Here is a 13,282-nt window from a genome sequence, read left to right as displayed (position 1 = left end):
ACAAAGCGCATAGGAGACAGCGCTGTAAACCCGCGGTGCGCGTAGAAGACAGCGCTGTAAGCACGCGGTGCGCATAGAAGACAGCGCTGTAAGCACGCGGTGCGCGTAGAAGACAGCGCTGTAAACACGCGGTGCGCGTAGAAGACAGCGCTGTAATCCCACGGTGCGCGTAGAAGACAGCGCTGTACTCCAGCGGTGCGCGTAGAAGACAGCGCTGTACTCCCGCGGTGCGCGTAGAAGACAGCGCTGTAATACCGCGGTGCGCGTAGAAGACAGCGCTGTAAGCACGCGGTGCGCGTAGAAGACAGCGCTGTAATACCGCGGTGCACGTAGAAGACAGCGCTGTAAACCCGCGGTGCGCGTAGAAGACAGCGCTGTAAGCATGCGGTGCGCGTAGAAGACAGCGCTGTAAGCACGCGGTGCGCGTAGAAGACAGCGCTGTAAGCACGCGGTGCGCGTAGAAGACAGCGCTGTAAGCACGCGGTGCGCGTAGAAGACAGCGCTGTAATCACGCGGTGTGCTGTCTAAACCCGCGGTGCACGTAGAAGAGAGCGCTGTAAGCACGCGGTGCGCGTAGAAGACAGCGCTGTAAGCACGCGGTGCGCGTAGAAGACAGCGCTGTAAGCAGGCGGTGCGCGTAGAAGACAGCGCTGTAAGCACGCGGTGCGCGTAGAAGACAGCGCTGTAAGCACGCGGTGCGCGTAGAAGACAGCGCTGTAATCCCGCGGTGTGCTGTCTAAACCCGCGGTGCGCGTAGAAGAGAGCGCTGTAAGCACGCGGTGCGCGTAGAAGACAGCGCTGTAAGCACGCGGTGCGCGTAGAAGACAGCGCTGTAAGCACGCGGTGCGCGTAGAAGACAGCGCTGTAAGCACGCGGTGCGCGTAGAAGACAGCGCTGTAAACAAGCGGTGCGCGTAGAAGACAGCGCTGTAAGCACGCGGTGCGCGTAGAAGACAGCGCTGAAAACCCGCGGTGCGCGTAGCAGACAGCGCTGTAAACCCGCGGTGCATGTAGAAGACAGCGCTGTAAGCACGCGGTGAGCGTAGAAGACAGCGCTGTAAGCACGCGGTGCGCGTAGAAGACAGCGCTGTAAACACGCGGTGCGCGTAGAAGACAGCGCTGTAAACACGCGGTGCGCGTAGAAGACAGCGCTGTAAGCACGCGGTGCGCGTAGAAGACAGCGCTGTAAACACGCGGTGCGCGTAGAAGACAGCGCTGTAAGCACGCGGTGCGCGTAGAAGACAGCGCTGTAAGCACGCGGTGCGCGTAGAAGACAGCGCTGTAAGCACGCGGTGCGCGTAGAAGACAGCGCTGTAAGCACGCGGTGCGCGTAGAAGACAGCGCTGTAAGCACGCGGTGCGCGTAGAAGAGAGCGCTGTAAGCACGCGGTGCGCGTAGAAGACAGCGCTGTAAACAAGCGGTGCGCGTAGAAGAGAGCGCTGTAAGCACGCGGTGCGCGTAGAAGACAGCGCTGTAAGCACGCGGTGCGCGTAGAAGACAGCGCTGTAAACCCGCGGTGCGTGTAGAAGACAGCGCTGTAAACCCGCGGTGCGCGTAGAAGACAGCGCTGTAAGCACGCGGTGCGCGTAGAAGACAGCGCTGTAAGCACGCGGTGCGCGTAGAAGACAGCGCTGTAAGCACGCGGTGCGCGTAGAAGACAGCGCTGTAAGCACGCGGTGCGCGTAGAAGACAGCGCTGTAATCCCGCGTTGCGCGTAGAAGACAGCGCTGTAAGCCCGCGGTGCGCGTAGAAGACAGCGCTGTAAGCACGCGGTGCGCGTAGAAGACAGCGCTGTAAGCCCGCGGTGCGCGTAGAAGACAGCGCTGTAAGCACGCGGTGCGCGTAGAAGACAGCGCTGTAAGCACGCGGTGCGCGTAGAAGACAGCGCTGTAAGCACGCGGTGCGCGTAGAAGACAGCGCTGTAAGCCCGCGGTGCGCGTAGAAGACAGCGCTGTAAGCACGCGGTGCGCGTAGAAGACAGCGCTGTAAGCACGCGGTGCGCGTAGAAGACAGCGCTGTAAGCACGCGGTGCGCGTAGAAGACAGCGCTGTAAGCACGCGTTGCGCGTAGAAGAGAGCGCTGTAAGCACGCGGTGCGCGTAGAAGACAGCGCTGTAAGCACGCGTTGCGCGTAGAAGACAGCGCTGTAAGCAAGCGGTGCGCGTAGAAGAGAGCGCTGTAAGCACGCGGTGCGCGTAGAAGACAGCGCTGTAAACCCGCGGTGCGCGTAGAAGACAGCGCTGTAAGCACGCGGTGCGCGTAGAAGACAGCGCTGTAAGCACGCGGTGCGCATAGAAGACAGCGCTGTAAGCACGCGGTGCGCGTAGAAGACAGCGCTGTAAACACGCGGTGCGCGTAGAAGACAGCGCTGTAAGCACGCGGTGCGCGTAGAAGACAGCGCTGTAAGCACGCGGTGCGCATAGAAGACAGCGCTGTAAGCACGCGGTGCGCGTAGAAGACAGCGCTGTAAACACGCGGTGCGCGTAGAAGACAGCGCTGTAATCCCACGGTGCGCGTAGAAGACAGCGCTGTACTCCAGCGGTGCGCGTAGAAGACAGCGCAGTACTCCCGCGGTGCGCGTAGAAGACAGCGCTGTAATACCGCGGTGCGCGTAGAAGACAGCGCTGTAAGCACGCGGTGCGCGTAGAAGACAGCGCTGTAATACCGCGGTGCACGTAGAAGACAGCGCTGTAAACCCGCGGTGCGCGTAGAAGACAGCGCTGTAAGCATGCGGTGCGCGTAGAAGACAGCGCTGTAAGCACGCGGTGCGCGTAGAAGACAGCGCTGTAAGCACGCGGTGCGCGTAGAAGACAGCGCTGTAAGCACGCGGTGCGCGTAGAAGACAGCGCTGTAATCCCGCGGTGTGCTGTCTAAACCCGCGGTGCACGTAGAAGAGAGCGCTGTAAGCACGCGGTGCGCGTAGAAGACAGCGCTGTAAGCACGCGGTGCGCGTAGAAGACAGCGCTGTAAGCACGCGGTGCGCGTAGAAGACAGCGCTGTAAGCACGCGGTGCGCGTAGAAGACAGCGCTGTAAGCACGCGGTGCGCGTAGAAGACAGCGCTGTAAGCACGCGGTGTGCTGTCTAAACCCGCGGTGCGCGTAGAAGAGAGCGCTGTAAGCACGCGGTGCGCGTAGAAGACAGCGCTGTAAGCACGCGGTGCGTGTAGAAGACAGCGCTGTAATCCCGCGGTGTGCTGTCTAAACCCGCGGTGCGCGTAGAAGAGAGCGCTGTAAGCACGCGGTGCGCGTAGAAGACAGCGCTGTAAGCACGCGGTGCGCGTAGAAGACAGCGCTGTAAGCACGCGGTGCGCGTAGAAGACAGCGCTGTAAGCACGCGGTGCGCGTAGAAGACAGCGCTGTAAGCACGCGGTGCGCGTAGAAGACAGCGCTGTAAGCACGCGGTGCGCGTAGAAGACAGCGCTGTAAGCACGCGGTGCGCGTAGAAGAGAGCGCTGTAAGCACGCGGTGCGCGTAGAAGACAGCGCTGTAAACAAGCGGTGCGCGTAGAAGAGAGCGCTGTAAGCACGCGGTGCGCGTAGAAGACAGCGCTGTAAGCACGCGGTGCGCGTAGAAGACAGCGCTGTAATACCGCGGTGCACGTAGAAGACAGCGCTGTAAACCCGCGGTGCGCGTAGAAGACAGCGCTGTAAGCATGCGGTGCGCGTAGAAGACAGCGCTGTAAGCACGCGGTGCGCGTAGAAGACAGCGCTGTAAGCACGCGGTGCGCGTAGAAGACAGCGCTGTAAGCACGCGGTGCGCGTAGAAGACAGCGCTGTAAGCACGCGTTGCGCGTAGAAGAGAGCGCTGTAAGCACGCGGTGCGCGTAGAAGACAGCGCTGTAAGCACGCGTTGCGCGTAGAAGACAGCGCTGTAAGCAAGCGGTGCGCGTAGAAGAGAGCGCTGTAAGCACGCGGTGCGCGTAGAAGACAGCGCTGTAAACCCGCGGTGCGCGTAGAAGACAGCGCTGTAAGCACGCGGTGCTCGTAGAAGACAGCGCTGTAATCCCGCGGTGCGTGTAGAAGACAGCGCTGTAAACCCGCGGTGCGTGTAGAAGACAGCGCTGTAAGCTGTAAGCCCGCGGTGCGCGTAGAAGACAGCGCTGTAAGCACGCGGTGCGCGTAGCAGACAGCGCTGTAAGCACGCGGTGCGCGTAGAAGACAGCGCTGTAAACCCGCGGTGCGCGTAGCAGACAGCGCTGTAAACCCGCGGTGCGTGTAGAAGACAGCGCTGTAAGCACGCGGTGCGCGTAGAAGACAGCGCTGTAAATCCACGATGCGCGTAGAAGACAGCGCTGTAAGCAAGCGGTGCGCGTAGAAGAGAGCGCTGTAAGCACGCGGTGCGCGTAGAAGACAGCGCTGTAAACCCGCGGTGCGTGTAGAAGACAGCGCTGTAAGCACGCGGTGCGCGTAGAAGACAGCGCTGTAAGCACGCGGTGCGTGTAGAAGACAGCGCTGTAAGCACGCGGTGCGCGTAGAAGACAGCGCTGTAATCCCGCGGTGCGCGTAGAAGACAGCGCTGTAAGCACGCTGTAAGCACGCTGTGCGCGTAGAAGACAGCGCTGTAAGCACGCGTTGCGCGTAGAAGAGAGCGCTGTAAGCACGCGGTGCGCGTAGAAGACAGCGCTGTAAGCAAGCGGTGCGCGTAGAAGACAGCGCTGTAAGCACGCTGTAAGCACGCTGTGCGCGTAGAAGACAGCGCTGTAAGCACGCGTTGCGCGTAGAAGAGAGCGCTGTAAGCACGCGGTGCGCGTAGAAGACAGCGCTGTAAACCCGCGGTGCGCGTAGAAGACAGCGCTGTAAGCACGCGGTGCTCGTAGAAGACAGCGCTGTAATCCCGCGGTGCGTGTAGAAGACAGCGCTGTAAACCCGCGGTGCGTGTAGAAGACAGCGCTGTAATCCCGCGGTGCGCGTAAAAGACAGCGCTGTAAGCACGCTGTAAGCACGCTGTGCGCGTAGAAGACAGCGCTGTAAGCACGCGTTGCGCGTAGAAGAGAGCGCTGTAAGCACGCGGTGCGCGTAGAAGACAGCGCTGTAAGCACGCGGTGCGCGTAGAAGACAGCGCTGTAAGCACGCTGTAAGCACGCTGTGCGCGTAGAAGACAGCGCTGTAAGCACGCGTTGCGCGTAGAAGAGAGCGCTGTAAGCACGCGGTGCGCGTAGAAGACAGCGCTGTAAACCCGCGGTGCGCGTAGAAGACAGCGCTGTAAGCACGCGGTGCTCGTAGAAGACAGCGCTGTAATCCCGCGGTGCGTGTAGAAGACAGCGCTGTAAACCCGCGGTGCGTGTAGAAGACAGCGCTGTAAGCTGTAAGCCCGCGGTGCGCGTAGAAGACAGCGCTGTAAGCACGCGGTGCGCGTAGCAGACAGCGCTGTAAGCACGCGGTGCGCGTAGAAGACAGCGCTGTAAACCCGCGGTGCGCGTAGCAGACAGCGCTGTAAACCCGCGGTGCGTGTAGAAAACAGCGCTGTAAGCACGCGGTGCGCGTAGAAGACAGCGCTGTAAATCCACGATGCGCGTAGAAGACAGCGCTGTAAGCAAGCGGTGCGCGTAGAAGAGAGCGCTGTAAGCACGCGGTGCGCGTAGAAGACAGCGCTGTAAACCCGCGGTGCGTGTAGAAGACAGCGCTGTAAGCACGCGGTGCGCGTAGAAGACAGCGCTGTAAGCACGCGGTGCGCGTAGAAGACAGCGCTGTAAGCACGCGGTGCGCGTAGAAGACAGCGCTGTAATCCCGCGGTGCGCGTAGAAGACAGCGCTGTAAGCACGCTGTAAGCACGCTGTGCGCGTAGAAGACAGCGCTGTAAGCACGCGGTGCGCGTAGAAGACAGCGCTGTAATCACGCGGTGCGCGTAGAAGACAGCGCTGTAATCACGCGGTGCGCGTAGAAGACAGCGCTGTAAGCACGCTGTGCGCGTAGAAGACAGCGCTGTAAGCACGCGGTGCGCGTAGAAGACAGCGCTGTAAGCACGCGGTGCGCGTAGAAGACAGCGCTGTAAGCACGCGGTGCGCGTAGAAGAGAGCGCTGTAAGCACGCGGTGCGCGTAGAAGACAGCGCTGTAAGCACGCGGTGCGCGTAGAAGACAGCGCTGTAAGCAAGCGGTGCGCGTAGAAGAGAGCGCTGTAAGCACGCGGTGCGCGTAGAAGACAGCGCTGTAAACCCGCGGTGCGCGTAGAAGACAGCGCTGTAAGCACGCGGTGCTCGTAGAAGACAGCGCTGTAATCCCGCAGTGCGTGTAGAAGACAGCGCTGTAAACCCGCGGTGCGTGTAGAAGACAGCGCTGTAAGCTGTAAGCCCGCGGTGCGCGTAGAAGACAGCGCTGTAAGCACGCGGTGCGCGTAGCAGACAGCGCTGTAAGCACGCGGTGCGCGTAGAAGACAGCGCTGTAAACCCGCGGTGCGCGTAGCAGACAGCGCTGTAAACCCGCGGTGCGTGTAGAAGACAGCGCTGTAAGCACGCGGTGCGCGTAGAAGACAGCGCTGTAAATCCACGATGCGCGTAGAAGACAGCGCTGTAAGCAAGCGGTGCGCGTAGAAGAGAGCGCTGTAAGCACGCGGTGCGCGTAGAAGACAGCGCTGTAAACCCGCGGTGAGTGTAGAAGACAGCGCTGTAAGCACGCGGTGCGCGTAGAAGACAGCGCTGTAAGCACGCGGTGCGCGTAGAAGAGAGCGCTGTAAGCACGCGGTGCGCGTAGAAGACAGCGCTGTAAGCAAGCGGTGCGCGTAGAAGAGAGCGCTGTAAGCACGCGGTGCGCGTAGAAGACAGCGCTGTAAACCCGCGGTGCGCGTAGAAGACAGCGCTGTAAGCACGCGGTGCTCGTAGAAGACAGCGCTGTAATCCCACGGTGCGTGTAGAAGACAGCGCTGTAAACCCGCGGTGCGTGTAGAAGACAGCGCTGTAAGCTGTAAGCCCGCGGTGCGCGTAGAAGACAGCGCTGTAAGCACGCGGTGCGCGTAGCAGACAGCGCTGTAAGCACGCGGTGCGCGTAGAAGACAGCGCTGTAATCCCACGGTGCGTGTAGAAGACAGCGCTGTAAACCCGCGGTGCGTGTAGAAGACAGCGCTGTAAGCTGTAAGCCCGCGGTGCGCGTAGAAGACAGCGCTGTAAGCACGCGGTGCGCGTAGCAGACAGCGCTGTAAACCCGCGGTGCGTGTAGAAGACAGCGCTGTAAGCTGTAAGCACGCGGTGCGCGTAGCAGACAGCGCTGTAAGCACGCGGTGCGCGTAGAAGACAGCGCTGTAAGCACGCGGTGCGTGTAGAAGAGAGCGCTGTAAGCACGCGGTGCGTGTAGAAGAGAGCGCTGTAAGCCCGCGGTGCGCGTAGATGACAGCGCTGTAAACCCGCGGTGCGCGTAGAAGACAGCGCTGTAAACCCGCGGTGCGTGTAGAAGACAGCGCTGTAAGCACGCGGTGCGCGTAGAAGACAGCGCTGTAAGCACGCGGTGCGTGTAGAAGACAGCGCTGTAAGCACGCGGTGCGCGTAGAAGACAGCGCTGTAAGCACGCTGTAAGCACGCTGTGCGCGTAGAAGACAGCGCTGTAAGCACGCTGTAAGCACGCTGTGCGCGTAGAAGACAGCGCTGTAAGCACGCGGTGCGCGTAGAAGACAGCGCTGTAATCACGCGGTGCGCGTAGAAGACAGCGCTGTAAGCACGCGGTGCGCGTAGAAGACAGCGCTGTAAGCCCGCGGTGCGCGTAGAAGACAGCGCTGTAAGCCCGCGGTGCGCGTAGAAGACAGCGCTGTAAGCACGCGGTGCGCGTAGAAGACAGCGCTGTAAGCACGCGGTGCGCGTAGAAGACAGCGCTGTAAGCACGCGGTGCGCGTAGAAGACAGCGCTGTAAGCACGCGGTGCGCGTAGAAGACAGCGCTGTAAGCACGCGGTGCGCGTAGAAGACAGCGCTGTAAGCACGCGGTGCGCGTAGAAGAGAGCGCTGTAAGCACGCGGTGCGCGTAGAAGACAGCGCTGTAAGCAAGCGGTGCGCGTAGAAGAGAGCGCTGTAAGCACGCGGTGCGTGTAGAAGACAGCGCTGTAAGCACGCGGTGCGCGTAGAAGACAGCGCTGTAAACCCGCGGTGCATGTAGAAGACAGCGCTGTAAACCCGCGGTGCGCGTAGAAGAAAGCGCTGTAAACCCGCGGTGCGCGTAGAAGACAGCGCTGTAAGCACGCGGTGCGCGTAGAAGACAGCGCTGTAAACACGCGGTGCGCGTAGAAGACAGCGCTGTAATCCCGCGGTGCGCGTAGAAGACAGCGCTGTAATCCCGCGGTGCGCGTAGAAGACAGCGCTGTAATCCCGCGGTGCGCGTAGAAGACAGCGCTGTAAGCACGCTGTGCGCGTAGAAGACAGCGCTGTAAGCACGCGGTGCGCGTAGAAGACAGCGCTGTAATCACGCGGTGCGCGTAGAAGACAGCGCTGTAAGCACGCTGTGCGCGTAGAAGACAGCGCTGTAAGCACGCTGTGCGCGTAGAAGACAGCGCTGTAAGCACGCGGTGCGCGTAGAAGACAGCGCTGTAAGCACGCGGTGCGCGTAGAAGACAGCGCTGTAAGCACGCGGTGCGCGTAGAAGACAGCGCTGTAAGCACGCGGTGCGCGTAGAAGACAGCGCTGTAAGCACGCGGTGCGCGTAGAAGACAGCGCTGTAAGCACGCGGTGCGCGTAGAAGACAGCGCTGTAAGCACGCGGTGCGCGTAGAAGACAGCGCTGTAAGCACGCGGTGCGCGTAGAAGACAGCGCTGTAAGCACGCTGTGCGCGTAGAAGACAGCGCTGTAAGCACGCGGTGCGCGTGTAAGCACGCGGTGCGCGTAGAAGACAGCGCTGTAAGCACGCGGTGCGCGTAGAAGACAGCGCTGTAAGCACGCGGTGCGCGTAGAAGACAGCGCTGTAAGCACGCGGTGCGCGTAGAAGACAGCGCTGTAAGCACGCGTTGCGCGTAGAAGACAGCGCTGTAAGCACGCGGTGCGCGTAGAAGACAGCGCTGTAAACACGCGGTGCGCGTAGAAGACAGCGCTGTAATCCCGCGGTGCGCGTAGAAGACAGCGCTGTAATCCCGCGGTGCGCGTAGAAGACAGCGCTGTAATCCCGCGGTGCGCGTAGAAGACAGCGCTTTAAGCACGCTGTGCGCGTAGAAGACAGCGCTGTAAGCACGCGGTGCGCGTAGAAGACAGCGCTGTAATCACGCGGTGCGCGTAGAAGACAGCGCTGTAAGCACGCTGTGCGCGTAGAAGACAGCGCTGTAAGCACGCTGTGCGCGTAGAAGACAGCGCTGTAAGCACGCGGTGCGCGTAGAAGACAGCGCTGTAAGCACGCGGTGCGCGTAGAAGACAGCGCTGTAAGCACGCGGTGCGCGTAGAAGACAGCGCTGTAAGCACGCGGTGCGCGTAGAAGACAGCGCTGTAAGCACGCGGTGCGCGTAGAAGACAGCGCTGTAAGCACGCGGTGCGCGTAGAAGACAGCGCTGTAAGCACGCGGTGCGCGTAGAAGACAGCGCGTGTAAGCACGCGGTGCGCGTAGAAGACAGCGCTGTAAGCACGCGGTGCGCGTAGAAGACAGCGCTGTAAGCACGCGGTGCGCGTAGAAGACAGCGCTGTAAGCACGCGGTGCGCGTAGAAGACAGCGCTGTAAGCACGCGTTGCGCGTAGAAGAGAGCGCTGTAAGCACGCGGTGCGCGTAGAAGACAGCTCTGTAAGCACGCGGTGCACGTAGAAGACAGCGCTGTAAGCCCGCGGTGCGCGTAGAAGACAGCGCTGTAAGCACGCGGTGCGCGTAGAAGACAGCGCTGTAAGGACGCGGTGCGCGTAGAAGACAGCGCTGTAAGCACGCGGTGCGCGTAGAAGACAGCGCTGTAAGCACGCGGTGCGCGTAGAAGGCAGCGCTGTAAGCACGCGGTGCGCGTAGAAGACAGCGCTGTAAGCACGCGGTGCGCGTAGAAGGCAGCGCTGTAAGCCCGCGGTGCGCGTAGAAGACAGCGCTGTAAGCCCGCGGTGCGCGTAGAAGACAGCGCTGTAAGCACGCGGTGCGCGTAGAAGACAGCGCTGTAAGCCCGCGGTGCGCGTAGAAGACAGCGCTGTAAACCCGCGGTGCGCGTAGAAGACAGCGCTGTAAGCCCGCGGTGCGCGTAGAAGAGAGCGCTGTAAGCACGCGGTGCGCGTAGAAGAGAGCGCTGTAAGCACGCGGTGCGCGTAGAAGACAGCGCTGTAAGCCCGCGGTGCGCGTAGAAGACAGCGCTGTAAGCCCGCGGTGCGCGTAGAAGAGAGCGCTGTAAGCACGCGGTGCGCGTAGAAGACAGCGCTGTAAGCCCGCGGTGCGCGTAGAAGACAGCGCTGTAAGCCCGCGGTGCGCGTAGAAGAGAGCGCTGTAAGCCCGCGGTGCGCGTAGAAGAGAGCGCTGTAAGCACGCGGTGCGCGTAGAAGACAGCGCTGTAAGCCCGCGGTGCGCGTAGAAGAGAGCGCTGTAAGCCCGCGGTGCGTGTAGAAGAGAGCGCTGTAAGCCCGCGGTGCGTGTAGAAGAGAGCGCTGTAAGCACGCGGTGCGCGTAGAAGAGAGCGCTGTAAGCACGCGGTGCGCGAAGAAGAGAGCGCTGTAAGCACGCGGTGCGTGTAGAAGGCAGCGCTGTAATCCCGCGGTGCGCACAGATCAGTAGAATGTGTGTTCCAGACTCTGGGATAGTACACTTTGCACCAACCTCTCATATGGCGGCCTCTTTATGCTGCTGTCTCGCACGTAATCGATCAGCTGTTTCTGTGTGCGCCCGCTGCAATGAAAAATACACCAAGAACAGAACATCGTTAATAAATGGTTTATAGCCATATTTGCCCATCTGTGGCAAGCGGTGCCAAGCAGTAAGGCACCATACAGGTGAAGGCACTGCGTAAAAAAATGTCAGCGCAGTCTCTCCAGTGACCATTATTAATCAGTGGCAATGCGTTTAATCTGAGCGATTAACATTTTATGTTTAACCCTTTTGCGGCTAGAGCAGGAGTGCCAACTCCAGTTCTCAAGGGCCACCAACAGGTCAGGTTTAGTCAATGACAGCCACTGAAGCAGGGATATCCTTAATATTTTGGGTTTAGGTGCTCATCACTATTATTGAGTGTCTAGGAGATTCAACTCGCACCAGTACACTAATACATTAATGTAATGTGAGAAAAAGGAAACACCCTTTAACATGCACTCATTATCTCAGTTGATATGGTTATAAAAGTTAATACATATTATTTTATTATTTTAATTAAAAAGAATTTGTGAAAAACTAATCTTAATCGTGTACTTATATTTAAACAACAGAACAACAATAGACAAATCAACATATAATAACAAACTGGAAAACAGGGGAAGAATATCCAACCTGCAGGTAAGTACTTAATAGTTGTGAGAAAGACTCACACAGGTATAATAGGCAAATCCCCAGTTCCAGCACTAATTAAAAAACCTGTATTCAATCAGACAGGTATCCGAGGTTGACAGTCATAATACTGTAACGCTGCATGTAATATACAGGTGTTTTCAACTGAAGAAAACACCTATTCTAAACCACAAAATATAATTGCTCAGCTATATTAAAGACCTACTAGCAATAAATATTTAACTTATGCTCACTTGATTGAAACTAGTACATAATACTGCATTACTATTCTATCACTACTACATTAAGACACCTTCCACCTCTTACCCAATCTTTACAGATTTAATTTGGAGTCCATAAACCTTTTCACTCAGCTGCTCATATATATATTCCGGATACTGTAATAAACTATACTTGCCTTTATACATACGGGCATAACAGCCGAGTGATTTTGGTTTCATTCACCACGTCACCAAGAGGATTTTATTAAACTTTCTATTGTAGATACTTCATTTGATTGTATATATTGTTATATTTTGGATGTAATAAAGTTTTATTATTTTTCTGATTTTATAAATAGCTGTTCTGTTCTGATCCATTATGATCGCCAGTCAGACATCATCTGAAGGACCATTCGAGTCTGAACTATCTATTCATCATGTAGAGTGCAGTAATTGGGGTACTTTGGATCCCTTTGGGTCAATTTTGTGCTTTTATGGTGGAGTATGAAATACATGGCGTTCCAAGCCTAAGAGGCGTTTCTCCAGGCGAGGAAAAGAATTGATTGCACGCACGGACTTGAGCCCATTTCCGGTGTAACCGCGAGTTCTACACTGAGGGAGCGCGGCCTTTTTACAATGTGTGCGAGATTATTTTTGGCAGTGCCCCACCTGTGAGCTTTAGCACCTCACATAATATATTTCTCTCTCTCTGCTCACGCGCTCTCTCCTCTTGTTGGTATTAGACTTATGGCGGCACACGTGGAAGGGGTCACATCTGGATGATTGATGCCTGTTTAACCAAAATCTTACACCTATCTGACTCTCCAAGGACAGGGTGTTTTTAAGGGTCAACAAAACACTTGATTGACAGACAAATACAAATCGCATTCAGAGGCCCCAAATCAACTTAAAATGTATTTCCAAAGAAGAAAAATAAGACAAATCTTTGCTTTTATCACAGTTTGATTAATCTAGGGACAAGAATTAGGTAGTTGAATTGTGTGGAAGCAGTAATTTTATGGTCGGCTAAGTGGGGTTTGCACCTTTAAGTGCTTTCCGTCTACCTGTATCGGAAAGAGGAGCCGCGGCTCAAGAGGACCGGTCTGGTTTTGGGCTTGGGCTGGTCCTGAAGACGGAAGAAGCTGTGATACTCCACGCAGGTCTTCCAGAATCTCTTACACATGTCCCGGCTGGGCAGCAGGAACTCCAGTGTGTCCTGGTAAGGGCCCTGCAAAGCAGCACGGACACTCGCACAAGGAAGCAGCACTACATGGTACCAGTCAGTGCCGGATTACCCACCAGGCACATGCTTAGGGGCCCCCGTAGGTTGCGGTGGGCCGGTGTTGCGGATCCCCAACTCCCCATGCTGCAGCCAGACTTGTCACAGCGCCACACTCTTCCCTCCTCCTGTCGGCGCCGGGATCCAACTTCCGTCCGACAGGAGGAGGGAGCCACATAATTCCTGGACCGCATGCCAGGTAAGTGATGTGTATGCGGGCGTGTCAGAGAGAGGCCTGTCTTACCTTCTCGGGAGCAGCCCTGCTCCTGCAGTGTCGTGTTGTCATGGCAACCCGATATCACAACGCTGCAGGAGAGCGGCCACCTCGAGGAAAGGCCCCCAAAATCTTGGTGCCTATGGGCCCCATAGGGTCTTAATCCGCCATTGGTATCAGTAGTGAAAACTGAGCAGGGAAACAGGTTCTGCGAATACTGCAGCATATTCTTCTTCTA

At 57.8% G+C, this 13,282-nt stretch overlaps 1 protein-coding gene across 9 annotated transcripts in view; it reads right to left on the bottom strand.

Moving 5' to 3' along the window:
* FARP2 (FERM, ARH/RhoGEF and pleckstrin domain protein 2) overlaps nt 1-13,282 on the bottom strand; it is a 141,304-nt gene that overhangs the window by 65,125 nt on the left and 62,897 nt on the right. For all 9 annotated transcript variants that reach the window (XR_012787924.1, XM_075569566.1, XM_075569564.1 and 6 more), the window contains exons 10-11: nt 12,616-12,779; nt 10,671-10,739 (exon numbers count right to left, since the gene is read on the bottom strand). Coding sequence is in view for 8 of the 9 variants with exons in the window: in XM_075569566.1 (XP_075425681.1) it covers nt 10,671-10,739; nt 12,616-12,779 (233 nt within the window). In the remaining variant the exon portion in view is untranslated. The remainder of the gene's footprint in view (nt 1-10,670; nt 10,740-12,615; nt 12,780-13,282) is intronic.

Source organism: Ascaphus truei, chromosome 14 (assembly GCF_040206685.1).
Source record: "Ascaphus truei isolate aAscTru1 chromosome 14, aAscTru1.hap1, whole genome shotgun sequence".
NCBI lineage: Eukaryota > Metazoa > Chordata > Amphibia > Anura > Ascaphidae > Ascaphus > Ascaphus truei.
The sequence above is the reverse complement of the archived record's forward strand: the minus strand, read 5'-3'. Positions and strand labels throughout refer to the sequence as shown.